This window comes from Pipistrellus kuhlii, unplaced genomic scaffold (genome assembly GCF_014108245.1).
Source record: "Pipistrellus kuhlii isolate mPipKuh1 unplaced genomic scaffold, mPipKuh1.p scaffold_m20_p_11, whole genome shotgun sequence".
NCBI classification, from domain to species: domain Eukaryota; kingdom Metazoa; phylum Chordata; class Mammalia; order Chiroptera; family Vespertilionidae; genus Pipistrellus; species Pipistrellus kuhlii.
In genome coordinates this window covers 7708115-7734947 of record NW_023425416.1, presented here as the reverse complement: position 1 = coordinate 7734947, position 26833 = coordinate 7708115, and the positions used below count along the sequence as shown (strand labels likewise).

General features: G+C 40.9%; 1 protein-coding gene across 26 annotated transcripts in view; it reads right to left on the bottom strand.

Annotated features, from left to right (window-relative positions):
* Positions 1-16727, bottom strand: part of CADPS (calcium dependent secretion activator) — a 410937-nt gene extending 394210 nt beyond the window's left edge. For 24 of the 26 annotated variants that reach the window (XM_036430652.1, XM_045578989.1, XM_045578980.1 and 21 more), the window contains exon 1: positions 15894-16666. In XM_036430652.1, coding sequence (XP_036286545.1) covers positions 15894-16331 — 438 coding nt within the window. In that variant the 5' untranslated portion in view covers positions 16332-16666. Of the gene's footprint in view, positions 1-15893 lie in introns of all 26 variants that reach the window. The other 2 variants (XM_036430660.2, XM_036430656.2) reach the window with 1 other exon arrangement.
* Positions 16728-26833: the final 10106 nt, after the last annotated feature.

Genomic DNA, 26833 nt, shown 5'->3' with positions numbered 1-26833 from the left:
AATATATATATCTACTTAAGGAATGAGGAAGGGCAGGGATGAAAAATGTATCCAGTGCCCTGGATGTTTATGCAAACCTCATCAGTGTTTAGTGGTAGGAACAAGTCCAAGTTTCTCTTCTAGTCTGGTTGGGCAAGCCTTGAAATTATCGCTCCAGATTCCTTACTGATACCATAAACCAGACTCCTTCCTCTATCCTCCTGTGAGTTTGATATAAACCTGGGCTTACTCTGAGGCTCATTCCCTTTTGGGCCCATATTAAGCTCCATATGAATCCTTTAGATCAGCTGAAACCTGGAATGAAATCACATGTACCATTTCTGAAATTACACCAGGTCTGGATCTTTGTCCAAGAAACATTATGTTCTCCACAATGTGTTTTTGCACCTGCACAGGAAGGTATCAGAACATTGGGCACTGAAAGTAAGTATAATTTTGAGGGCAGGCACCTTGCTTTGCATTTTTAAGCTTGTAAGAAGAGAAACGAACACTCATACCTTACACAGTATTTTATACATAAAAATACTATAATAAAACAAAAACAAGAATCAACACTTGTCCTAACGAAATGACTTTGAACTAGTAATTCAAGACACTTTTACCTATTAATTTTCTGAGATTTTCCACTAATTTCCCCATAAAACAGTAAAGATAACCTGGGCTGGCTAAAACATTCAAGCATAATTTGTGATCTTTTTCATAATCTGGCGACATTTGTGCTCCTTCTTTCTCTCCCTTCTCCATACTCTCCAAACACTTCACTTGGATCAGTCTCTGAACACTACACTACTCAGGTTGCTGCTCTCTCTGAATTCTTCAGTGGTTCTCCACTGCCTACAAGATAAAGCCCCCACCCCTTTCACCAGCCCTTTTACTCAGGAGTTCATCCATGATCAGGAACCAACCTCCGTTCTTTTTACTTTTATCTCCAATTTTGGAATCCTATACAATTGTATCTGTTCAGAGGTCTTCAAACTTGCTTTGCATGATCTCATCTCTGAATACCTGAAAGTATCTTTCATCTCAAAACATATCACATTTTTATCCTTTGATCTTCCCAGTTTGAGGCTTACCTCAAATACCATTCTTCCATCAATCCTCATCAAAGGCTTGGCGACCAGTGACATCAAACTTCCCGGGGCCCTAAAAAGCCCAAGATCTTAAATAAAATGTTTTGTTTCCCAAATGGAAAACTAAAATTGAAATTATTAAATGTTTAATTAAATGACTTTAAAACATATGCCAAATTTACTAATTGTTAAATTTAGTACTAATATCGAAAACAATTGATGAGATTTTTTCAGTTCCCAAGGATTCCTGTGAATACACCATGATTCCTCAGATATCACAGTAATTTATTAACCAAGTTATGTAGATAAATAGTTTTCAAAGATTAAAAAAATTTCCCAATTTTTTCATAACAAAAAAAGATAGTGAGATGAGAAGTACACGTTTGCTATGAGCTGAGGTGGACCTTCTGAAATGTGTTCTGACTTTCAAAACTCAGCAATGGCCTGGCCATATGCTGGAAACCGAACATTGTCACTAATAGAGAAATGTGAAAAGGGAATCCAGAAGGCTGGTCAACCTTAATTGCTCTGAATGGTCGGAGCTAATCACTCATTGTTTAGTTAAAACATTGGCAGTTAAAGCAACCTCCACTAGTTAATCATATGTAATTCCTTGCTGATTGTCTATTATTGAAATTTCCTGTCTAAAGGATATGGGTGTTTCCCATAATCTCAATAAAAGGGATGGCAAAGGCCAGAGCAGGGTAGTCCTCCCCATAGAGGTGGACTTCCACCTGACCCCCCCAGTTTCCCAAATTAACACTTTTCAGTCTCTTTTCATTTGTCTGTGGCCTTCTCCAGAACATGAATCCTGAAGAGGAACCCTAAATTACGCTGGATGTGATAAGGGATCCCACCGCCATACTTAGCGTGAATCTGAACCTGACTGCACAGGGAGCCCTTCATGGATCTAGGATGCACAGATGGAAGTTCTGTAGTTCAGTCCAGCCAGCAGGACCTCTCTGGACCTCACCTATAACAAAACATGATTTTAGAGTTCCTGCCTCATCTGCTAAAAAAGGTTGCTTTAAAGAAAAAATGAGATCATCTTAATGAACATGCATAAATGGTGAGAAATTGCTGTTTTCTAAATAGTCATGAATTTGTGCACCAACTATTTTTTGGTGCATCTATTAGGTGATATGCTATCACCAGGGGATACTAAATGAAATAATCTCTGTAGAGTTAGGAAAAAGAAACAAGTATACAATGAAGTAAGGTGTGCTCAATGTCCTAATGTAGTAAGTATAGCACATGGTTAAGAGTGCATGCTGGCGTGAGACTGCCTGGGCCCCAACCCAGTTCTACCACTGACTAAACGTATATGTCCAAGGCAAGATTAACTGCTTTGACTCTTGTTTTTGTTTTGTTTTGTTTTGTTTTGTTTTGTTTTGTGTTTATCTGTAGAATTGAGGTGATTAGTACCTATCTTATAGAATTACTGTGAGGATTAAATGAGCTAAGACTTATGAATGTATAGAATGGTACCTAAGTAAACATCCAATACTCACTATTTAGTCCATATATATATATGATTTTTTACAGAGAGAAAGGGAGAGGAATAGAGAGTTAGAAACATCAATGAGAGAGAAACATTAACCAGCTGCCTCCTGCACACTCTCTACTGGGAATATGCCCACAACCAAGGTACATGCCCTTGATCGCAATCAACCCAGGACACTTCAGTCCACAGGCTGATGCTCTATCCACCAAGCCAAACCAGTCAGCGCAGTCCTGTTCTTTATAATGAACTAAAGGGCCGGTGCACAAAATTCATGCATGGGCGAGAGGGTCTCCTCAGCCCATCCTGCACCCTCTCCAATCCAGGACATCCCTCTCACAGTCCAGGACCACTGGATCTTAACTGCTCACCTGCCTGCCTGCCTGGTTGCCCCTAACTATCTGCTCTGCTGGCTTGATCGCCCCTAACTGCCTCTGTGTGCTGTAGGGGTGTCGAACTCAATCAGAGAAGGGGCCAAAATCTAAAATCCAGCCTAAATCGCGGGCCGAATGGTTTACTGAACAGTCATAAACTGTCATTGTGATGGAAACGCAGCGGAGTGCAGTGATGACAGCGCGGTGCAGACCACATTGCAAGGCCTGGCGGGACGGATTTGGCCCGCGGGCCTTGTGTTTGACACATGTGGTGCTGGCCTGATCACCCTTAACTGCCTGCCCTGCTGGCCTAGTTGCCCTTAACTGCCCCCTGCTGGTGGCCAGGTCACCCTAACAGCCCCCCTGCCGGCCTGGTCACCCCTCACAGACCCCCGCCAATGTAGTCATCCCATGCAGCCTGCTTGTTCAGTTATTTGGTCCTCCTTCACTAATCTCCCTGCCAGCATGGTCATAGGCAGTCATCTTGTGAGAGTTTGATGGTCCATTTGCATATTACCTCTTTATTATATAGTATGAATGCCATTGTCTACCTAGGAGAGTGGTGAAAGACAAGGTAGGAAGGGCTTTTCACACAGGAGAAACAGCATGTGCAAAGACAATGAGGCACAAAACAGTATACAACAGTGTAAAAATGTTACGTGATTTAATGGGCTAAAGCTGAGGTTGTGTACAGAATTGCAGGAGTAGAGGCTGGATAGTGTAGTAGGATGCAATCGTACTATGCCAATAAATTTAGAGTTTATCCTGTGCATGCAACTAAAAGCTACATAAGAATTCTGAGCAGGGAAAGGTCGTAATCAAATTTTTGCTTCAGCAGGAACATCAACAGGACAAGTGAACTCTTTGGTGATGAGGATGAGCAATGGTAAAAGTTTGAAGTTGAGTTTTGCATTTCTGCCTAGCTTATATAGTAGCACCAGAAGAGTACTCCACGACCATAAGATAATACGTGTGTCTTTGCTGAATTAGAAAAGAGCAAGGGGAGAGAAGTTCTATTATTGAATGGTCTGAAGACTTCTATGGGGAGGTGTCCTAGAGGTCAGTGCTCTTCCTAGTCTGTAGACCTGTCCAGTCTGTGAATTGTTTTTATTGATTTTCACCAAGATAAAGTTATAGTGCTGGAAATTACATCAACTTCATCACTAAACAATTCAACTGATGATTTTTTTTTTAGGGAGACTTTCCTGAAGAGAGCAGAGTGGATTTGCATTTGAATACAAGTTCCTTATCTTACCTTCTTATAGACCCATGACTAGGGACCAGTCTGAGATCACACCTTCAGCAGCACTGATGTAAATGACTAAATATATGGGTTTGAGGTCTCATGAGAGAACTGTGCTGGAGATCACTGAGAATGGAAACATAGAAATGTTAGTAGCTACCACCATTGTTCAGAGGTGAGGTTGCTGAGAGACAGCAAAGAGATGAAAAGAGGGCTGTATTGGTTTTCTAGGGCTGTTGTAACAAAGTGCCATAGACCAGGTGATTTTAACAACAGCAGTTTATTTTGTCACAGTTCTGGAGCCTAGAAATTTGAGATCAAGTTGTATGCGGGGTTGGTTCCTTCTGGGGGCTCTGAGGAAGAATATATCCTGTACCTACCTCCCCCTTAGCTTCTGGTGGATTTCTGGCAATCTTTGGTGTCCCTTGCTTGTAAAAGTGTCACTCCAATGTCTGCCTTCTTTTTCCCATGGTGTTCTCCCTATGTGTATGTCTATGCTAAATTTTCCTATTCAATAAGGACGCCAGGCATAATGGATTATGGTCCTAACAACTTTTTCTTTAACAATTACATCTGCCAAGAACTTGTTTCCATATAAGGTCACATTTTGAAGGAAGGGTGTTAAGACTTAGACATATGAATTTAGAGTGGGGGAGGGGGAGTGCAGACACAAACAACTCATAACAAGAGCCAAGGCTGGAAACCCAAAGAACACCAATATTTACGTAAGATTCAGATACTCATCACACCCTGACTTACAATACTGTATTTTCCAGCGTATAAGACGACCCCCTAATTTTACAGTTAAAACATAGGTTTAGGCCTATATTTGCTATATAAGACTACCCCCCACTTCCGAGGCAACACCAGTTCTTTTTTTAATAGACCGCCTCTCTGACTCTGGCCAATCTGAGCAGGCTTTTTACTAGAACACAGAGTCGTCTTATATGCCAGAAAATACGGTACAAGGCGTGTTCTAAGTTGGTGCACCTCAACTTCTCAACCAGATGGATAGGTTTTTGGAGATCAGGAAAACTGTCTAAAGAGCCTTTGCATATTTTGCCTACAGGATTTAGTGAGTTTCTTATATGTATAAGTAGCTCAAAACAATGTTGTCTGATGATGTGTAACAAACAAAAATTGAATATGGAAGAGCCCCTAAGAAATGTTTTGAACAGAGTATGTTATGACACTCTGCCATATAGACAACAGTTGCTGTACTTGTCAGAAAAATCGCCAAAGTGGATGTTCAAGATATGTTTTAACTCATTTGCTTAAACAGCTCCATGCCTATCATTCACACCAAAAGGCTGTTTTCCTGCATGGGCAACAGAAGGCATAATTATTTGCAAAAATTTTCAGTGTTTATCGTTTGCTTTCCTAAGTGACACAGTAGATTCACTGTACCACGCCACAGATTTGCCAAAATCCTATTGTATTTTTTGAAAGCACTATAGCCTCTGGTTGTAAACTGGGCATGTGCTCCTGGAACACGTAGAAATAATTTTTAAAAGTTAACTTCAATATCTCTCCAAACTTTCCTACTGCACATGAGAGCTACTGAGAAACACCATAGGACAGGCTGATATTTTCCACCCATTGGCTGTTGTATAATATGTTATCAATGATCATTATCAGTATCATTACTATTATCAACACATTGTCAGTTTACTCCATATCTCTCAATTTTAGAACAGTAGCTGGAAGCATGGACTACTCAAGGATTGATAACTCAATTTCTTTTTTAAACTTCTCAGTATTTCCTCTGCTTATTAAAATAAAAGAAATGAGATAATTTTCCCTTGGACTAAAGGCATCAGAAAAATCCATACCTAAGTGGTTTTACTTTTTTATAGCTATTTCTCACCCATCATAATCTTATTCCCCTATCCAATACAGCATGCCACAGTTATTATTTATTTATATCCTAACTACAATCATAAAAGACCTCCAATGTAAGAGATAAAGTAGTGCCAAAATCCTACAGAGAATAAAATTAGAGAAAAGCAGCATATTTACTTGTGTCTAAATATATAGAACTTATAGGTTCTATCCTATAAACTTTAGCAACATTGAGACTGATATTAAAAACACCTAACTTTCAATATAATATTGTGACTGCCTTATTTTCCTTCATAAAGACCTAAAGCAAATAAAACATCCTAAAGAACATATTTCCAATATAGAGATTCTGTTCTCACCTGGGCTCTTCCTGACTTAATGTTGGCCACTTAAACATGCACTACAGTGATTCCAGTTCAACTGGGATTCAGCCATTGCAAGAAATTCATAATTGCTTATAGTTTTTGAAAGAAGACTTTTCTTTGTAATGAATCTAGAAATTAATCAGTTGTTGATATAAAGAAGCTAAGTTGGGAAGTGATTGATGGTATGTTTCTGTAACATAAATAATTTTGAAATCATTTGGTAATTTATTTACCCTTCACGTTTTCCACTGAGAAGTTTTGATAAAAGTAAAATAAGTTGCTTTTTTTTAATAGAGGCAGATTGTATTTATGACTCCACTTCCTCTCCTGGAATCTCCTTGGGAAATGAAGCAGCAGAGTTTAAATAGTTGGAATGTTTACAAGCACCTACTATGCGCCAGGCACTGTTTTGGGAGATGAGGAATAGAGAAGTAATAAAGTGTGGTCAGTGTCTTTGAGGTTGTTACAGTCTGGTGGAAGAGGTGAATCCACACAAAAGGATAGTTAATTATAGTGTACAGGATGTAACATGGGCATGAACCAGGGAGTTATAGGGACTTTTAGTCCAATATAAAGGTTTGGTAAAGTTTTTGAAGGAGATAATACCTGAATTAATTAAAGGACAAACAAGAGCAAGTCAGGGAGAAAAAGGTGAGAAAGATGTTCTAAAACACATGTGTCAAACACAAGGCCCGCGGGCCAAATCCGTCCCGCCAGGCCTTGCAATGTGGCCCGCACCGCGCTGTCATCACTGCACTCCACTGCGTTTCCATCACAATGACAGTTTATGACTGTTCAGTAAACCATTCGGCCCGCGATTTAGGCTGGATTTTAGATTTTGGCCCCTTCTCTGATTGAGTTCGACACCCCTATTCTAAAATAAGGAATTGTAGTATAAAATACCATTGGGGCCTTTGATGGACAAAAATGCAAGAAGGCTATTTTAACTGTTGCCGATAACATTTGCTCAACATTTACCCCATATTAAGGAGTTGTTAAGCAATTAACATGCTTTTTTTTCTTTCTTTCTTTGTAACACTAATATTATCCCCCCCCCCCCCCCATTTTGCAGGTGGGGAAACTAAGACTTAAAGAGATTAGAAAATATGTCCATGGTCAACATAGCCTCCAGGTCACAAAACTGACCAGGGATTTGCACCAGAGACTGCAGAGTTAGTGAAATGTCTCAATGAAAGAGGAATAGGGGTACATTATACCTTCTACCTCATCTGTTTCAGACAATGCTGTAATCATATCAACTGCCTTGCTTATAAGTCTGCTTATCATAGCAATGATGATGATGATTACAATGATGACAGCAATAACAAACAAGGCTTGCTATGGTCAGTACTTCACATATATTACACTTTTTAATCCTTTCACCCATAAAAATAAAACAACATTGTACATACCAACTTAGCAATAACAACACATATCATTTACCACATGCCAGATATTGCTTTAAGAGCTTTGCTGTATTATCTTAATTTTCACAAGTACCTAATGAAGAAGACACCACTACTACCTCCATTTTATTGAGTAAACTGAGTCATAAAGCGGTTAAGTTGGCCAGTATCACACAGCTAGTTCGGCGGATAGCCAAGAAGCAAACCAAGGCATTTGAGTTTCATAGTCTATGCTCTTAGCTACTGTTCCTTACTGTCCATCGTCTGTCAAAAACAATGATCAGAACTCAACCCACTGAATAACCTCATTCCCCTTTCTTTACCTGCAATTGACAGAGAAGTAATTCTATCACATGCTTGGACTGAGAAATGAAAAAGTAACAAAGTAATTCTGATCATAAGCTCTCTGATTCTGCAGAAAAGATAAATCTGATCCTAACATGGAAACTGTTGCCAGAAACAGGAACATAGAGTTCCAAATTCCAGTTTCTTTTTTTGGATGCCTTATAGGTGCCAAGGTCAGACCATCAATATCTGTGCAGCACTGGTAAGAAGAGGTGTTGCTGGCAAAAACCAGATAGTCCTAGCATCTATATATACAAATACATATACATATACATATACATATACATATACATATACATATACATATACATATACATACATATACACTGAGTGGCCAGATTTCTGAATGCATACTGGCCATTCAGTACATATAATAATATATATATAATAATAACTATATATAATAAAAGACTAATAATCAAATTGTCCCCTCGACCAAGAGTTCGACCAGTAGGCAGACCAGCCAGCTGGCCATGTCCCCTCCCCCTCGCCAGGCTGGCCAGACCCCACCCATGCACAAATTCATGCACCAGGCCTCTAACACACACACACACACTGAGTGGCCAGATTATTATGCGTTCAGAGATCATAATAATCTGGCCACTCAGTGTGTGTGTGTGTGTGTGTGTGTGTGTGTGTGTGTGTGTGTGTGTGTATGTGTAAAATCTCTCTTAGAACAAGCATAGTTTTAATTAAAAGTGATTAATGTACCACTACTAGCATTTAAGTAATGTCTTGGTAAAATCTTACTTCTATTGCTTTTTGCAAACTCATGAAAGCTTCGGCCCAGCTTTGCTATATCTTCCAATTATAAGAGAAGCCAGAAATACAGATTTTTAAAATGTGAAATATTTTAATAGTTTTAAATTCCCATAACTGATTTTAAAAATTAAAAAATTCATTGTAGAAAAAACAAAATACAATTGTGGGTCACTTTCAGGTCACAAGCCCCAGCTTATAATTTTTCATGTAATCTGTGGTCTTGTAACCTTTTAAGATCTCACCTCCTGTCTGAAAATTCAGATAGTTGGACAAAGGGAGCTCTAACTTCATTTCTAGACCCCCTCAAATTCTTTGAAGACACTGCCTTATTTTATAATGTAACAACATACCAAATACAAGTTTGAATGAAATTGTAAGTCTTGGTAATAAGTAACCTCATTGTCCAGAAAAAAATGATCAATTATTATATAGAGAGGGGACATTAGACAATATCTGAAGCTTCTCCATCCTCTATCTCTACATGACAGATGACAGAAGATGACTCGCCTACAATCAAGTTGCAGAGTTTGAGCTCAGACACAGGCTTTAATATAATCATTTTCCATCATCAGCCAGCTTTCTTATTCTGTTGAGGAAGTAATTTGAATTCCTAGATCCAACCATTCCTTGCAGTCACCACTGTGCTGGATTTGCTAATTACATGCACTAATAAATCTGTCCCCTTCCCATTATTTTCTTCTGGAGTTAGGTTTCTGTCGCTTGGAGCCAAAAGAATCAGACTAATAGTGCTCTCCTAGCAATGACTCCTTTCCATACTTCTGCTATCTCGTGCTCTTCTCCAGACTGGAATGCCTGTCTTTCCTTATGCTCACAAGTCATACAAATTATATAAGATCTAACTTCCTCAATGAATATGTTCCAATCCTCTGTGGGCATGCATATCTCTCCACTACTTTTGCATTGTCATCAACATCTTGATAAAACACTTTCCAATTATCGGCTTATATGTTGTCTTCCAAACTAGGACATAGATTCCCAATTCAGAAGCATATCTCACAGGTATCTTCCAGTTCAGCCACCACGCCTGGGAGAGTGCCTAGTGCAAGAACACATACTTCAAACTTAGTTCGAAGTTAATGGAACTCTCCTGATCACTCCAGCTTATGTTGTAAAGACACCTAGACCCAAGTCACAATGATCAGAATCATATCCACTGCCTTGCATATGAGTATATTTTCATGGATAGCCTATTATTGTGTATTAAATTTGTCTTCAGAGGAGAAAGATCTCTGACTCGTTTGACTTTTACCACTTTACACAGTACAATCCTTCTGGAATGAAATATTTAATTTCCTTTGTTCTTCAGTCTAGTTTTTAGAGAATCAGAAGGCTATTCCAAATGTGTAATGAGGCAAGAACCTCTCTTATTGCTTTTGCAGTGTTTCGCATCTTCAGAATGCCTCTGCCGCTACCAGTGCATAACAGTTCCTGCCTACTGCACCGCGGAGGTGGGCGGGGTGGGGGTGCCAAAAAGCATATTTAAAGAATGCATCTTTTCCTTGATGAAGAGAGAAACATGTAATTATTTTAAAAGCAGTCTGGTTTAATAGTCACTTTGTTTTCTCAAAGATTAAAACATTTATTTTTCTGAAATGCAAATCATATATTGCACTGACTAAGCAACCCTTAAGAATTCTGAGTAATGGAGCTAATCCAATGCCTCAAAACATATCTGAATGGATGAATCACTAGTATTGACTTAAAATACAATATGATCATCTTACCAATTTCACCCTAATAAACTTAATTAAACATATATATAGTTAACTAGTAGTAGGTCTTATTAAATTTTATGAAAGATATAGGCTATAGGCCGAAACCGGTTTGGCTCAGTGGTAGAGCGTTGGTCTGCGGACTGAAAGGTCCCAGGTTCAATTCCGGTCAAGGGCGTGTACATTGGTTGCGGGCACATCCTGGTGGGGGGGGGCGGTGCAGGAGGCAGCTGGTCAATGTTTCTCTCTCATCAATGTTTCTAGCTCTCTATCCCTCTCCTTTCCTCTCTGTAAAAAAAAAAAACAATAAAAATATATATATTAAAAAAAAGAAAAGAAAAGAAAGGTATAGGCCAGGGGTCGGCAACCTTTAAGACATAAAGAGCCACTTGGACCTGTTTTCAAAGGAAAAAAAAAAACCTGGGAGCCGCAAAACTATTGCGACATTTAAAACAAATATAACACTGCATATATTGTTTCTTACCTTAATGCTATTGTATTATATATACCGGATCGTGCAGAGAAAGGATTTTTTCACTTAACAAAAAGTGTTGCATGCGGCTCCGGAGCCGCAGGTTGCCGACACCTGTTAGGCTACAGCTCTTGAATCATGGCCAACTAACAAGGTCAAGTATTTAAGTAAGTGAAGAAAGATGAATTTCTATGGCTAACAGTGATTCAACGTTAGTCATACTTTCATGGCAAGATATAAGCTAAATTACATGGAAGTGAGCAGCTTGAACTTACAACTTAGCTGGTCTAAAGTCCTCCTGAATGATATGGGAGTTCATATAGAATAGGCATAATTTTAGGGTTGCCTCTTTTTTCTCAGTATATACACACAGTCACACATGTACACAAACCTACACATGCACACAATATTCATGTTGGACATTTGTAATCCAGGCATTATAAATAATTCCTATCCACTTTTTAAAAGTGGGTTATGTCCACCTAAACAGTGCACAACTGTTTACAGTGCCTTCTTTTCCATTCCCGCAGCAATATCTATAGTAGCTATTTCACAGGAGGCAGCCACCCATCGCCGCCACTACAGAATTTACAAACATATGGTGTCACTTTGCCACGCCAACTTCTAGGTATTCACTCTGCATTTTGACAAAAGAAGAAACCTAAGTCTCAGAGATCATCATTTTTGTGCCAGTATGATGGTCAGGTTTTTATTTTGGTCATAAATTATCATTACTAGCATGTTATATTTAGATTCATAGCAGTACCACAAAGACTGACAACAATCTGGTGTTCAGATTTATCGGCTAACATTTCTCTCCTTCATATTCTCTATGAGGTTAGTACCTAAATGTATATATTGTCCATGTAAACCCTCCCCCCCCTTATTTGTGGTTTCAGCTACCTGTGGTCAACCATCATCCAAAAATATTAAATGGAAAATTTCCAGAATAAATAATTCATGTTTTAAATCGTGTGCCTTTCTGTGAGTAGCATGTTGATTTCATGTCACCCCCTTCCATCCCTTGTAAATCGCCCCTTGTCCAGCTTGTCCAGGCTGTGTATGCCACCTCTCCGTGACTCCCTGGGGAGCACCTAGGTTATCAGACTGACAGTCATGGTTTCACAGTGCTTATGTTCAAGGGACACTTTACTTAATAATGACCCCAAAGCCATTTGCATAACTTAAAAGTGTTCTACTTTATTTTTATTTATTGCTGTTAATATTTATTGTGCCTAACTTACAAATCAAATGTTATCATAGGAATGTATGTATAGGAAAAACAAATTATATGTGGGGTTTGGTACCACAAGTGGTTTCAGGCATCCCCTGGAGGCCTTGGAACTTACGCTGTGGCTCAGAGGGGACCACTGGACGTGACAGATGCCCTTAGGAAGGGCTGTAGGCCTCTCTTGCCTCAAACAGAAATAACCCTGGGTAAGAAGTACACGTATGTTCTCAGGATGCTAGGGTTCTGTGTTTCCACTTTAGAATATTTCTAGCCAGTGTTGTTTGTTAAAAAGATAGGGTTTGGGATCAGAATGCCCCGTGCTTCAGTCCCCACTCTTTCACCTAGTTGCACGGTGCTTTAGGAAAAGTACAAAACCTCTCTCAGTCTGTTTTCCCTTCTAAAAATGAGGATGGTTTCCCTTATGTTGTTAGGGTTAATTTAAAATGACCTAAGACCAGAAAAGGAAATTTAGGTAAAAACTAAGAAAATCTGAATAAACTATATATTTTAGTTAATAGTAAGTGTCATTATGGGTTCTTTGTTGTAACAAATGTACCATATTACAGTAAAATATCAATAATGGGGAAACTAGGTGAGGATCACATAGAAACTTTCTGTACAGTTTTCTCTATGTTTTAGTAAATCTAAAACTTCTTAAAAATATATATATATATATATATATATATATATATATATATAGTCTATTTTTAAATATGACCTAAGTGAAGTGTCCTGCACATAGTAGGTGCTTGAAAAATAAGTATTATAAATATAGACTCTTTGGTTTTGTAATGTGCATCATATGCAGTATGATATAATATTATTTTTATCCCCAGCTTTATTGAGATAATTGACATATAACATTGTCTAAGTTGAAGGCACATAGTTTGATGATTTGATATGATCTCTTCTTTTCCCCAATTCAGCAACTCTTTTTCATAGGCAGTTTTCTTTCTCTCCCTCTATGTCACTCTATTCCCTTTCTCCACATCAATTCTAGTTCATTCATATCCAGTCTACTACAAACTCATATTTAGTTAACAACTTGTTTATATTTCTCCAAGACTAATATTAGTTCATCATTCTTATTTGTTGGATTTGAATTTTACCACAGTAATTATGCAGTTTAGTTACTTTCAATGAGGGGTCATTTACAATTCTTTTTAATTTTTTTAATTGATTTTAGAGAAAGGGAGAAGGGCAGAGAGATGGAAACATGGATGAGAGAGAAACATCAATCAACTGCCTCTCCTATGTCCCTTACTGGGGATCAAGCCTGCAAACACGAGCATGTGCCCTGACCAAAAATCAAACTGGGGAACCTCCTGGTTCATGGGCCAACATTCAACACTGAGCAACACTGGCCAGGATCCTTTTTTTTTTTTTTTTTTTTTTAAATTATCATTTTATTAAAAGTTCCAAGCTTTCTACTGGGAGGGGGGGAAAATGGCAAAACACCCTATTCCAGAAAGATTCTAAAAACAAAGCTATAGCAATAGAAAAGTTTGGCTTCTCTTGTAATAAGAAGATAGATACTCAGCTTCCTATGACAGCCAACAGTCCTGAGGCAGCTTTGCTAGGATGTGTATTGGCACTAATTTGTTGCAATAACTAAAAATAGTTTGACCAAATGCCAATGTTATCAATCTGTTTTGTGGCCTCTCTGATGTTAAGGTCATGTGTAAAACCAAAACCCTCTTGCTCCTCAAAAGCACAGCTTTGAAAGGATTCAGGTAAAAGGTACAATCAGATGAGAAGACCTGAGCCTCTGGATAATCTTTCCCAGGTGGCTGACTATAATCTTTCTCAGGTGGCTGACTTGTTTACAAGCGGGTCTCTGTGAGAACAGATTTCTCTCATTCTAGTGCTGGATGTCAGCATCTATCTAAAGGACAGCGCAAGCAGGAGCCTTTTGCTTGATAAAAGGAAGTTGCTTGTTTGTTCTGTAAATCACAACAGTTTTCATTGCCAAAACTAAGACATTTGATGGTTGGTGATTTATTAATGGGATAGGTTTTAAAGATGGAATTTCCCCTGCTAATAAAGACACAGTTACCATAATAATCCCAAGCTGAAACCTGAAATATCAGGCCCCATCACCCAATATTAAAAGAATATCCAGGAAACTTGGACTGTTCGGAGGGTACTTTTCCTCTACTGTAGTCCCAAATACAGGCTGAAAAAGCAAGAAGCTAGTGATGGGGGGGGGGGGGGGGGGGGGGGCAGGAGGGGGTTTGGAGAATGGAGTGTGTAATCCACCTGCTATTTCTCAACCAGAAAATGAGTTTTATTTTTAATAAAACTGGTCCTCAAAATTGAACTAGCTGGAATACATCATCAGTGCTGGCTGGTGTGTGTACAAATGTGAGCAAAGCAAACAGAGCAACCTGGGCTCGCTCAAGATAAGGGTGGATAAATATAGGAAGTCCTCAGACTCTACTACAGCAACATAAAATTCAGTCTTAACTGGCAGCAACCAGAAATTCACTATTTTAAGAAACTGGTCTCACAACCTCGCTGGGGCTGGAGCTGGCTCCGCACAGAGCCCTCCGGGCCTTCACTAGCCGTTCTGGGAGCTCACGTGCTGCACATTCACGGAGGGAGGAGACAAAACACTGCGCTGACTTTCTCCCCTGACTCACCCCACCTGGGCGCTGACCCCTTCCTCCCCCTGGCCCCAGCAGATAGAAATAGATGCTTTTTTCACATCAAAGGCCGCTCAGCCTGGCTCCAACCTCAGACCCAGAAAGCTTCTCAAGCTTGTCATTGCGAGGCTTTTTTGCTGGAGCATTTTAGGGGGGCAGGCACGGAGGGCCTCGGAAAGCCAGAAGGTCGCGGCGAAGTCACCTTGGGAGGCAAAGAGGGCCAGGGGAGGACGGCAGAGGGCCTGACCCGGGCAGGAGGACCAGAGGGAGTGCCCCTGCTTTGGGGTTCGTGAGGAAGAAGACGGGGGATCGGAGGGCACCCAGGAAAGTGGTGCCCCAGGTCCCTTAGGCGACCCCAGTCGCGATCTGCTGACCCTGGGGAGGGAGGAGGGTGCCCTTCCCTTCCCGGTGAGACTGGAAGCTTCGTCTTCCCAGCTTGCTCTCTCCCGCCCGGCCCGGCGGTGGCTCTCAGCATCCGAGAGCCCAGCGCTGCACGGCGGCGCTCCGCCGGCTCCGCTCTGGCGCCCCCACCTGCCGGCGGCCCCGCCGGGCAGCGCACGCCCCGGAGGGCGGGCCTGGAGCGGAGAGCCGCCGCCCGCCGCCGCCGGAGGGTGCCGGAGCCCCGGGCGAGGCAGGCCTCTGTGGGCGCCCAGGCTGCCCGACCCTCCCGGAGCCTCCGGGGCCACCGAGCAGGACCGGGGAGGCCCGGGGCGCGGCGCTGCAACCCAGGCCCCTCCGGGATCCCGGCCGCGGAGAGGGGGCCGCGCAGCCCCTTCCCCAGGGCGCGGTCTCCACCCCCCGCTCCTCCCCGCCCGCGGCGCCGCCGGCTCCCATTGTCCGCCCCGCCCGCCCGGCGGCTCCCCGGCGCCGCCTGCCGCTGGGCCTCCCGGGCGGCGGCACCTACCTTCTGCTGCCGGCGGGCCATGTCGGTGGGCTGCTTGGCGTTGAAGGGGTAGGCGATGCAGCGCATCACGAACACGTAGAGCTGCAGCCGCTTCTTCCTCTCCTCCTCCTCCTTCTGCAGCCGCTCCAGCTCCTCCTTCTCCTTCTCGCTCACCACCGACGGGCTGGGGCTGGAGGGCCGGCCGCCGCCGGCGCGGCTGCTGGGCTGCAGCCCCCCGGCCCCGCCGCCGCCGCTGGCTCCGCTGCCCCCGCCGCCGGCGCCGACCCCGGCCCCGGCGCCCGCGCCGCCGCCCCCCAGCCCCGCGCCGCCGGCCGAGCCCTCGCTGGTGCGGCTGGGGGACAGGCGCGCGCCGGGCGCGGCCGAGCCCAGCGCCTCCTTGCCGCTCTCCTCCTCCACGATCTCATCCGATTCCTCTTCGCTGGACGAGGGGTCCAGCATGGTGCTGCCTGGAGAAGGGGGGGGGTCCCCCTGGAGCCTCGACTTGGGGGCGCTGGAGGCAGCTGGGGGTCGGCTCTCCCGGATGGGCGCTTCTCCCCAAATCAGGGAGCGAGTGAGCGCCCTACAGCTCAGCCTCGGCCGCCGCGACTGCTTCCTCCGCCCGGCGATCCGGAGCTGCGCCCAAAGCCGGGAGCGCGAGGGGAGGAAAGGAGGAAGGGAAGAGAGAGAGAGAGGCGCGTCCGGGGCCCGAGATGGGCAAAGGGAGACAGTCAACGGCAAGCCCGGAGCCCGCAGCCGAATGCCATCTGCAGCCGCGGAAGGAGGTGCCTGCAGGAAAGATGCCGAGTGTTGCAAGCTGTCTATGCAGCCAAGAGCCGGAGAGGCAACTTGCCGATTGGGGAGGGTGCGGCGCTTACGTGTTTATTGGCTTAACTCTCCAGTGTCCGTGGCGCAAAGGGCGGCTGCTGAGGGCTGGAGCCTGAGAGCGCTAGCGACCCCGAAGCCTCAGAGCTTCATTGCCGACCCTAAGGCTTTCCTACCCTCTTCTCCGCCCCTTCCTTCTGTGGACAGTTTCCTCCTCGATCCTCAGTTCTCTCCCTGCCCCGACCTCTCTCCCCCCTCCCACGGACAAAAGTTCTGGAGGGAGGAAGAAATACACTAGCCAGTGATGACTTGATAGCGAGGAGGCTCAATCCAGAGGTCTCACTAAGAGGAAGCCAGCGAGATGCCGCGTGGTAAAGTGCCTGCCCCCTTTCGTGTGGGCAGGGTATGTGTCCCACCTGTGTAAACTCGGACCCCGGCAATTGGCTTTACATACGCTCGCTTTTGTTAAAAGTGATCAGATTAGGGAAGGTTTGTGTATCGGCCTTGCGGCTCAACTAATTTAAGTAGGAAAAAAAGCTATGATGGACATTTAAGTAGAAAAAACGCTATGGTGGACATTTAAATAGGAAAAAAAAAAAACTATGATGGACATCCTTCAATTCCAAGAACTGGGAACACTTTCTTCCCTGATGAGCCTAGCAGAGAAATAGAAGGGTTTCTGGTTTTCAGCCCTTTCTCCATTCTAGCTCGCTGGAGGATCTGGGTAGAGGCGTGGGGACCCCTAGAATAGACAAAGTCTTTCCCCTCCCCCCAAAAAAGAAAACTCGTTGGCATCAACATCTAATACGATGACTCTGTCGCACCGTCTTCATCCCTGGCTCCCAGTTATCTATTAATTCAAAAGCAGCAGATGGTGCCTTCCTCCCTGTGCTCCTAGGCCAATAAATCCGCTGAGAGCGGAGCTGGCCAGCGTGCTGAATCTAATCAGCGACCCGCAGATGGATTGAAAACAAACCAGCCCTCTCCAGCCTTGGGTCTTAAGCTGTCTAGAGACTTCTCTCCAACCTATGTGCTATATTTATGTATTTTCTAATGCTCTAATTTTTCGAAGGTACTGATGGGAGTTGTAAATGTATAGTGGGAACTTAAAGTTTACATCACATCTGTCTTTATGGTCAAATGCATCATGAGTTTGCTAGAGGCTTTCATATTCAAGTGAAGCTCCCTAATGAGTCTCTTTGAGAACTAAAAATAAACCTAAGTTTCCACTTAACCCTAACCACCGCTGTTTGATTTTTTTGAATAAGGTAATATATTTGACTTTACTACCATACTCCCTTCAAGGGCGTACATAACTTTTGTAGTCATCACTCATTCTCTACCAAATTTAAAATAAATAATCAAGTGATGTGGAAATTGTTACAACTTGGCAGTCTTCACGTTATCATTATTTTAAAGACATAAAAGATGTTCAAAGTATATTGTAATGGTTTCCCTGGAAAAGAAATTGTAGCAAGCCAAACAATTGAGCAATAACTTTTCTTCAGCACTTTTTATGGGGTGAACATTGTTCTAGGCACTTAGGGTAGATGTAATTTTTAGAAGACACTCCTTAAAGAGTCTATAATGTCCTTTAGGAGATAAAACATAAACAAGTAAAAAAACAAACAAACAGACAGCATGTACCTCAAGACAACATATCAACAAATCCAAGTTAGTACACTGCTAAAAGCTTGCATGGACAAAGTAACAGAATGGAACAGAATCACATATTTCTCAAAGAAGTGAGTTATATTTTAAAGGAAGGAACCATATGCATGTATGGTGCAAAGGGAAGATATTGCAAATGGGAAAAGTGACTTTGCCAAGCCATAGTGATAGGACTAGGGACCAAATGAGGTACAAAGTGTTATGGAGATAGGGTGTGGGCAAGTAAGGAGGAAACAAAAAAGGGGGAAAAAAAGAGGCAAAATAATAACTTATTTGGCCAAAAGGAGGGATCACGTTTGAGACACAAATGAATTTAGTTAGATAGGAAGCATGTGATGATTTGTGGAAGGGTTGCTCTTTCAGGGGTCCTCAAACTTTTTAAAGTGGGGGCCAGATCACGGTCCCTCAGAGAGCTGGAGGGCCGGACTATATGAACTACTAATTCCTACTGTAACACCTCGGCTGCGCTCACTGCCCAAAAAACCTGGTGGGCCGGATCAGACTCCTCTGCGGGCCGCATGTGGCCCGCGGGCTGTAGTTTGAAGACGCCTGCGAAAGGTCAGAAAAAGGCCATTCATCAAGTTTTTTTTTTTTATATTGAAATATCAATGGTAGAGAGTGACCATGACTTCTGTCTTAAATACTATAATAAAGGGCATGTTCCCTGACCAGAAATGAAATCGTGACCTCCTGGTTCAAAGGCCGATGCTCAACCACTGAGCCATGCTGGCTGAAAGAGTTTTATATTTTTACAAATTCCTTTAGATTTGTGGGGGGTTTGCCTATTAAACTAATTAAAATATAAACTCAGCCAAAATAGGTTTGGCTCAGTGGTTAGAGCGTAGGTCTGCAGACTGAAAGGTCCCAGGTTCGATTCCGGTCAGGGGCATGTACCTTGGTTGCAGGCACATCCCCAGTGGAGGGTGTGCAGGAGGCAGCTGGTTGATGATTCTCTCTCATCGATGTTTCTAACTCTCTATCCCTCTCTCTTCCTCTCTGTAAAAAAATCAATAAAATATATTTAAAATATATATATATAAACTCAGTATCTTCCTTTGTTAATCATATACCATATTTTTCGGATCATAAGACGCTCCGGACCATAAGACGCACCAGTTTTTAGAGAAGGGAAATGAAGAAAAAAAGATTCTGAAACAAATAGTGTCCTAAAATATTTTATGTGCATTAAAACCCAACATCACAGTCATAAACACATGTAATCAACCCTGTAAAGTAAACAGCAGCATTTAGAACCATTTTAGAGCTGGGCAAGCACACAGAGACCACACAGAGCCGGGCAAGTAAAAAAACTTTTTTTTTAAAGTATATGTATAGGCTATATTTGGACCATAAGACGCAGGGACTTTTTCCCCCCACTTCTGGGGGGAAAAAAGTGCTTCTTATGGTCCGAAAAATACGGTAAATCTCTGCTTTGGTTATGAGTTATAACATAAACTAGACTAATATAATGCTCTTCTAAGTGTCCCCATGCATATTCAAATAGGCATTAACAGATTTTAATATAAATACTTTTATAATTTTAATGTCTATTTGATGTCTATTAAAATGTATATCCTTTCAAAGATATTTTTTACATTAGCTAAAAGCCAAGTCAATGTCCTTGATGATATCATAACTCTTCTACTGCTGAAGGTCAGATATGCCAAGCAGAACTCAGGCATCTAACAAGGAAATATGGCTTTCCTAGATTCAAATTCTGATAAACAAGAAAGGAAATAACCCCAGAACACATTCAAAAGCTCTTAGCATCTATCTTTGTTAACATCCATATTCTTATTTTAGAAAAATACAATCCTACCAAAGATTCCAATATGCGCAAGTATTTATATCCTCAAATAAGCTCTTTTATGTTTGCATGTTTGACCCTCACCTCCTCCAGTTCTGCCTGGAATAACTTGAATAACCTCAAGGTGATGGAATAAATTTTAGTCAGCCATCTGGAGACCATATCATGAAAGTAGTAGTTATAACATTGCTTTTTTGATCCCACCAACTAGGAGGAAATTCTAGAGGAAATGGAAATAAGTAAGACACTAAACCAAGGTTTCCTAATCTAGACCTAGATTATCACCATTAGTCTCTGCGGTGTTTGATGTGATTATGTACAAGACCACAAGTGTGAGGGGATGTCTAACTCTGGCAATTGATAGACACTTCGGTGAAAAACAATCACATCTTTACTCATATAACATGTTTCAGTGAAATAAAACTGAGTTTAATGCCTATTTTAATTTTTTGTGTGTTTGTTACTAAGAGTTTGGCCAAGTGAAATTTTTTAAATCTCACAATAAAGTTTATGTTATCTAGAAGGTAATAATCTCATTCGATCAAAATTTTATTTGTAAAATTTTGCACCAGAATGGTCATTTGAACTTTATGGTATGTCTCTGTTGAGTTAAATGCTTGGTCTCTCAATCCCAATAGCAGAATTATTCTGAGAAAGTTATTTAATGATTTAGATAGAAATTCCTAAGGGACAATAGTATTCACTGTGGAATGACATGAAAATTATTAGAAGTTATATTAAAAATAAATTTGAATAGATTTTTTTTCAACTAGTAAAAGAAGAACTTGCAATAAATGAGATGACCAAAATTGAAAATAAATAATTGAATGGAAAAAACAACATTCAAAAAATTAAGTCCTGGCTGGGTGGCTCAGTTAGAAAAAAAAAAAAAAAAAAAAGGTTGCTGGATTGATTCCCAATCAGGGAATCAACTAATCACTAATTGATGGTTTCTCTTTCATATCAATGTTTCTCTCTCTCAAAATATCAATAAAATATATTTGGGTGAAGATAAAAAATAAAAACTTTTAAGATTAAAAAAATCAAATAATCTAGAAATAGATTCTTGAATAAAACAATGTTCACTTGCTAATTTATTTAATTGATCCTTGTCTTATTTTAGATAGTATTTTCAGGGACTTAGTGGTTTATTTGAGAAATCTTCTCTTCATCATTACTCTTTATCATCTGGTGATTCTTGCTGATGTGAAATGAATTTGGGTTAGGATGAAATTAAGGGATAGTCTTTTTTTTTAAATATATTTTATTGATTTTTTACAGTGAGGAAGAGAGAGGGATAGAGAGTTAGAAACATCGATGAGAGAGAATCATCGACCAGCTGCTTCCTGCACACTCCCCACCAGGGATGTGCCCACAACCAATGTATACATGCGTCTGACCAAAATCAAACCTGGACTTTCAGTTGGCAGACCGACACTCTACCACTGAGCCAAACCGGTTTTGGCAAAGGGATAGTCTTAAGACTAAAAATAATAAAATCAAGTCACACAAAATTATCTTTCATTGTAGGCAATAAAACATGCTTTGGAATGATAATAGCAGGAATTGGTCTTGGAAAACCACCTTATTAAGGTTTTCCTAGTTAAGAAAATAAAAAAAACAAGCCTTGGCAGAGTAGCTCAGTTGGTTAGAACATTGTCCCTATATGCCAAGGTCGTGGAGTTGATCTTGGGTCAAGGGCCATACAAGAATCAACCAATGAATGCATAAATGAGTAGAACAACAAATGGATGTTTCTCTCTCTCACACTCTTGCTTTCTTGCTCTCTCTCAAAAATCAATTTAAAAAGATAAAAAGGAAAAATGAAACAATGTATTTTACAATAAATATTTAACTTAAATTCTAAAAATCAATTATTCACAAGAGTAACCAAATTTCTTGCATACACAATTTATTTGAATAGAAGTGGGTAGCTAGATGTGGCATACATTGAAATGCATACCCAAATAGCTAGCTATTCCCACATGATCATATAATAGGTAAATGCTTTGCTTAGCCCAACTCTTCAGTTTGGCTTACCTGAGTAAATGTTGCCTTTACATCTCCACCTTCTCAAAATAGTTTTCTGGGTTGATTATCTCAGTTGTATTTATTTTCACAAACTACAATGGCTTTAGCCTGGGAGGATTTCTGCAGATTGTAAATGGGGATGATGGAATCAGCATTTCTTATTAATAAGTTTCAGTTTTATAGAACTGAAAATGGAGAGTTCAGGAGTCTTCAAACTACGGCCCGCGGGCCACATGCGGCCCGCAGAGGAGTCTGATCCGGCCCGCCAGGTTTTTTGGGCAGTGAGCGCAGCCGAGGTGTTACAGTAGGAATTAGTAGTTCATATAGTCCGGCCCTCCAGCTCTCTGAGGGACCGTGATCTGGCCCCCACTTTAAAAAGTTTGAGGACGCCTGACTTAGGCTATTCAAAAAAAAAATATGAGTCTTAATCTTTTGGAAGAAGATAGTGAGTAGGAGTAAGAAGTCAAGAGCAGCTTGATGAATGAAGGAAAAGTAAGTAAAAAGTAAGGATGGGTCCATAAAAGACTACCATCTGAGTCAGGGGCTGATAGGTGTGAACATATTGGGGAAAATGCTCTAAGCAAGGTATAGCCACCAAAATGCCAAACCAAACTAGCAAAAGGGAATTTCACATTTTATGGTCTAGGCTCTACTTCTAAGTGCACTTCTTCTTCTTAGGGTGACACTGAGTCTTCTTAGTGGAGTCCACTAGTCCAGCCTAGTGCTTGTAAGAATGCCATTACTCTTCTATCATCAATAAGAAATTTCAGCCCGAGCTGATTCAAAAGACTATTTATGAAGATGCTGTCATACTGTTATTTTTCATTTTAAGTCATACCTAACAACTTATGGTGAGGAGCAAGGGACTTCTTTGAAAACCTTGGATTGTATTATGATGGGGTTTTGGTTTATTTCAACCAGTGTAATTCCTATCTTTTTATTCTTTCATCCCATGTGGCTCCTGAGAGATATACAAGGAATTGTTGCAGGTTAAAATCACAATGCCATTATGAGGGCAGCAGGGCCAGAGCTTAAGAGACTTACACATATATTTTAGGCTTCGTATCTAAACAAAATCTCAGCCTTTCCAATCCAGAATTCATCTCTTGATATTGTATCACTTTCTTATCAGTGCTAAGGTAGAGGAAACTGAAATAACAATTAGTACATTTAGGCATGCCAACAAAAAGATAGAAGAGTCTGCCCAAGATTGCCAGCCCTGAATCCACTCAGCCCAGCCACATGGAAAAAGAAAGCAAAAAATATATACCTAGGTGCCAGAGTACTTTATTGCACAGTGACTTGACCACTCATAAACATGCCCCAACTGGCAAATATCATCTGATCAATCTGATTACTATGCCCTCTTCTAGAGGAAGAGAGAGAAGAGGGTAGCAAAGCAGGCTGGCAGAAAGCTAGAAGCTTGCCAGTGATTTTCAACTGGTGTGCCATGAGAATTTCTAAAACACGCAATACCTGACTATTTAGTCAGGGGCAATGACCTCCTTTTCCTTAGATTGTCAGATAAGAAAATGACAACAACCAATAAAACAATAGCCATTTGGTGTGAATGAATAAAAATTATACCTTTTTATTGTTGTTAGAACAGCAAAAAATATAACAAATGTTGATGTGCTGCAGAATTTTATTAACTAAAATGTATGTGTGCAATGAAATTACAAAGGTTGAAAATTGCTGCGATACAAGATCAAAACTCAAGCTACCACCTTTCACGGAGTGGATCAGACTGTCAGTCCCCTAATTGTCCTGCAACCAAGAATCCAGATGGGAGCCTGAAGTTGTTCCTCAAGAGCGGATCTCTCTTCATCAGTTGTACTTATTTGAAATTTTTGGCCCTACTTTGGCAATATCGTTGAAGGAGATAATGCATGAATGTGCTTAGAATAAACTCTAGCCCATAGTATGCTTATGGGATGCTAGTGGAGACGCAGCTAACTACTATGAAACTTTTATTGCAATTAACAAGTCGAGGCCCTATTTTGGGGGGAAGGGAACACAGTTCACTGAGGCCAGTGACAAACTTCTTGCCCCTTAAAAGAAAGGCAACTTAAGACTAGATACCTGCAGGAGCCAAGAGAGTCAACACCAGAGGCACAGCATAGGTCTTGGAAGTAGTGGATCTGTGTTCTTTCAGTTCAGATGTAATACCTACCCCTTCTTCACCCAGTCTGATATTTTGGTCCACTTTTATACATTGAGAAGATACATCAGCATAAAGAGGAGAGTTAAATGAAGGAAAGGGGCAAAGTAGGAAAGCTGGAAGAGTTGGCAAAGACTTGAAGGGGAACACGTGGAGCATATTGGAGCAGGCACATCAACTGCCATAGAAATATTTTCCTATATGTCCCTTGCAGAGGAAAATATGTTATTTCATGCCCTAAAAAGACCAGTATACAGACCTTTCTTGGATTGGAGAAAGTCCATCTGCATTTTAATCATCTCATCACAGCAAATGCAGTAAATGATGCACTGGAAGGCAACTCACAGTAGAGAGACTGCAAAAAGCTAGACCTACATGATAAGGCCTCAACTCTCCTTGCATTATTATTTATACTGCACAACAGAAGGAGCTGCCTGTGAGTCATCCAGTCATTTGTACTGTTAGCCATTAAAACAGCACATTTGCCATGCAGTGGCCATTACCCATTTGATTAGTTCAGATATCTGTGAAAAAAAGGGAAAATTTACCTGTGTGATGATGCCTTCAGACAATCAGTTGAGTAATCCCATAAAACCCAGTAATCATTTTTCCCCCATCCAAACATATGCATAGTCTCTGGAGACTTCATAGGTGGTAGGAATGACTACTCATGGAGTAACTTCATTTTGGGGCTCAATGACCTACTCAGGATTATTGAGGGCAACTGAATCTTCAATTCTTTGTTGACATTTTCAACTGGGTGATAAAAAGTGATGAATATTAAAACTGTGCCCAAAATTATGGTACTCAATATGTACCTTTAAAATTAATTTTCAAAGGGGTAACTCTTTTAAAAATAAGAGAAATTGTAGCCTGTTGTTGTGAGTTTCTGCCCCCTAAGTTTTCCCAGGTTATTTGGCCTCTAGGTGATATTGGCAAATACTGACATCCCCATATCAACCTTATATTCCATAATTATTAAGTCCCAAGGTCAAATAATTATTATTTGTCCTCTCAATTACCCTTGGCATTGCCATTGTTTGCATATTTTCTTATTCTTATGGACATGACTCACTGGATAAAATGTGTCTGTGTACCTATTGTTTTATTCATTTGGTTGATTCAAGAAAAAAATTCTCAAGCAGAAAATCAAATCATTTCATTTTCATAAAGGCTGTGCCTTTGGAGTCAGACAGAAGTTCAAAGGAAAAGGATAGTTCATTCTTTGGTTCTCAGTTCAACCTCGAAATTGGCAATGAACATACGCACAATGCATAGAGTTTTTATAAAGGTGAATCAAGTTCATGCTCCATCTAAAATGCTTAGCACAATGTCTGGCGCAAGTTCAGGAAAGAGGCTATAAATTTGTGTCCTGCTGAATGGGAACCCTAAAAGAAGAGATATAGGTACATTTGCCTTCTGCAGAGAGAGAAGTCCTCTTGGAGAAACTTCTGCAAAAATTCTGTGTTATCAAGAAATTGACCTTCCATCCCTGAATAAAGAACTGCATTTGAGATAGCTTATAAAAATACATGAAGTTATCATTACATATTTTATCAAAAGTCATCTCAAAAAGAACTGATTTGCCAAATGTCCATGAAATAAAGATGTTATAACCAGACTTGTAATGAGGTTGACATTCCTAGGAGAAAAAAAGAAAGAAAAGGCCTTTCAAACATTGCTCTCTGAGGGCTCAGCTAAATAGCTTTCTGAAAGAGCTTCCACTGGCTTGCATTTGCATAACAAAAAGATCCCCCCAGCTTCCTATAGTCTTAGTTGCAGATCCCAAATAGAATATTTATTAAAGTCTAGATGCAATTAAACCTTTTGTGAAATTTGTGTTTGATCATGAATAGCGGTGAGTCAGAAAGTCTGTGAACATAAAGGGAAGTACACAAGAAAGCATTCTCATCGTATGGTTAGCAATAACATTCAAATAACAAAAACAAGGGAAGATTTCAGAGCCAAGTGAAGTTCTCTGTTGATTGTGTTCATCACTATTCTTGGTTTCTTTGTTTATTGCTCTCATTAGCTCAACTAACATATGGTGGATGTGGGTAGATTTGCTTATAAAATGGTGATGGGGAAACATAGGTAGTCTTGCCCTAACCTAATCTGTCTGGATTCTGAAAGTGCTTTTGTATGAAAGGAAAATATAGTCAGTCCTCAGATAGTAACGTGTGTCATTAACATAACAAAACCCGTGCTTCAGATTACTACAAAAAGATGCCATAAAAGCTAAGCATTTTTATTTCACTCCAGAAACTTAAAAGGAAGTCTGCTGTCACCTGTAATTGTTCTGAATTAGGAATCCTTTTTAAACTGTCTACATTTTACTATGAGTTTTTCAAAGTGGTGGTTCCTAAGGAATTTACCTCCTCTGCAGAGGTATTTGGGGGATCCAGCAAGGTGATTTTTTTTTTAACCTAAAAGTGGGCTTAAAATTATTAAATAATTTGTAAATCTAAG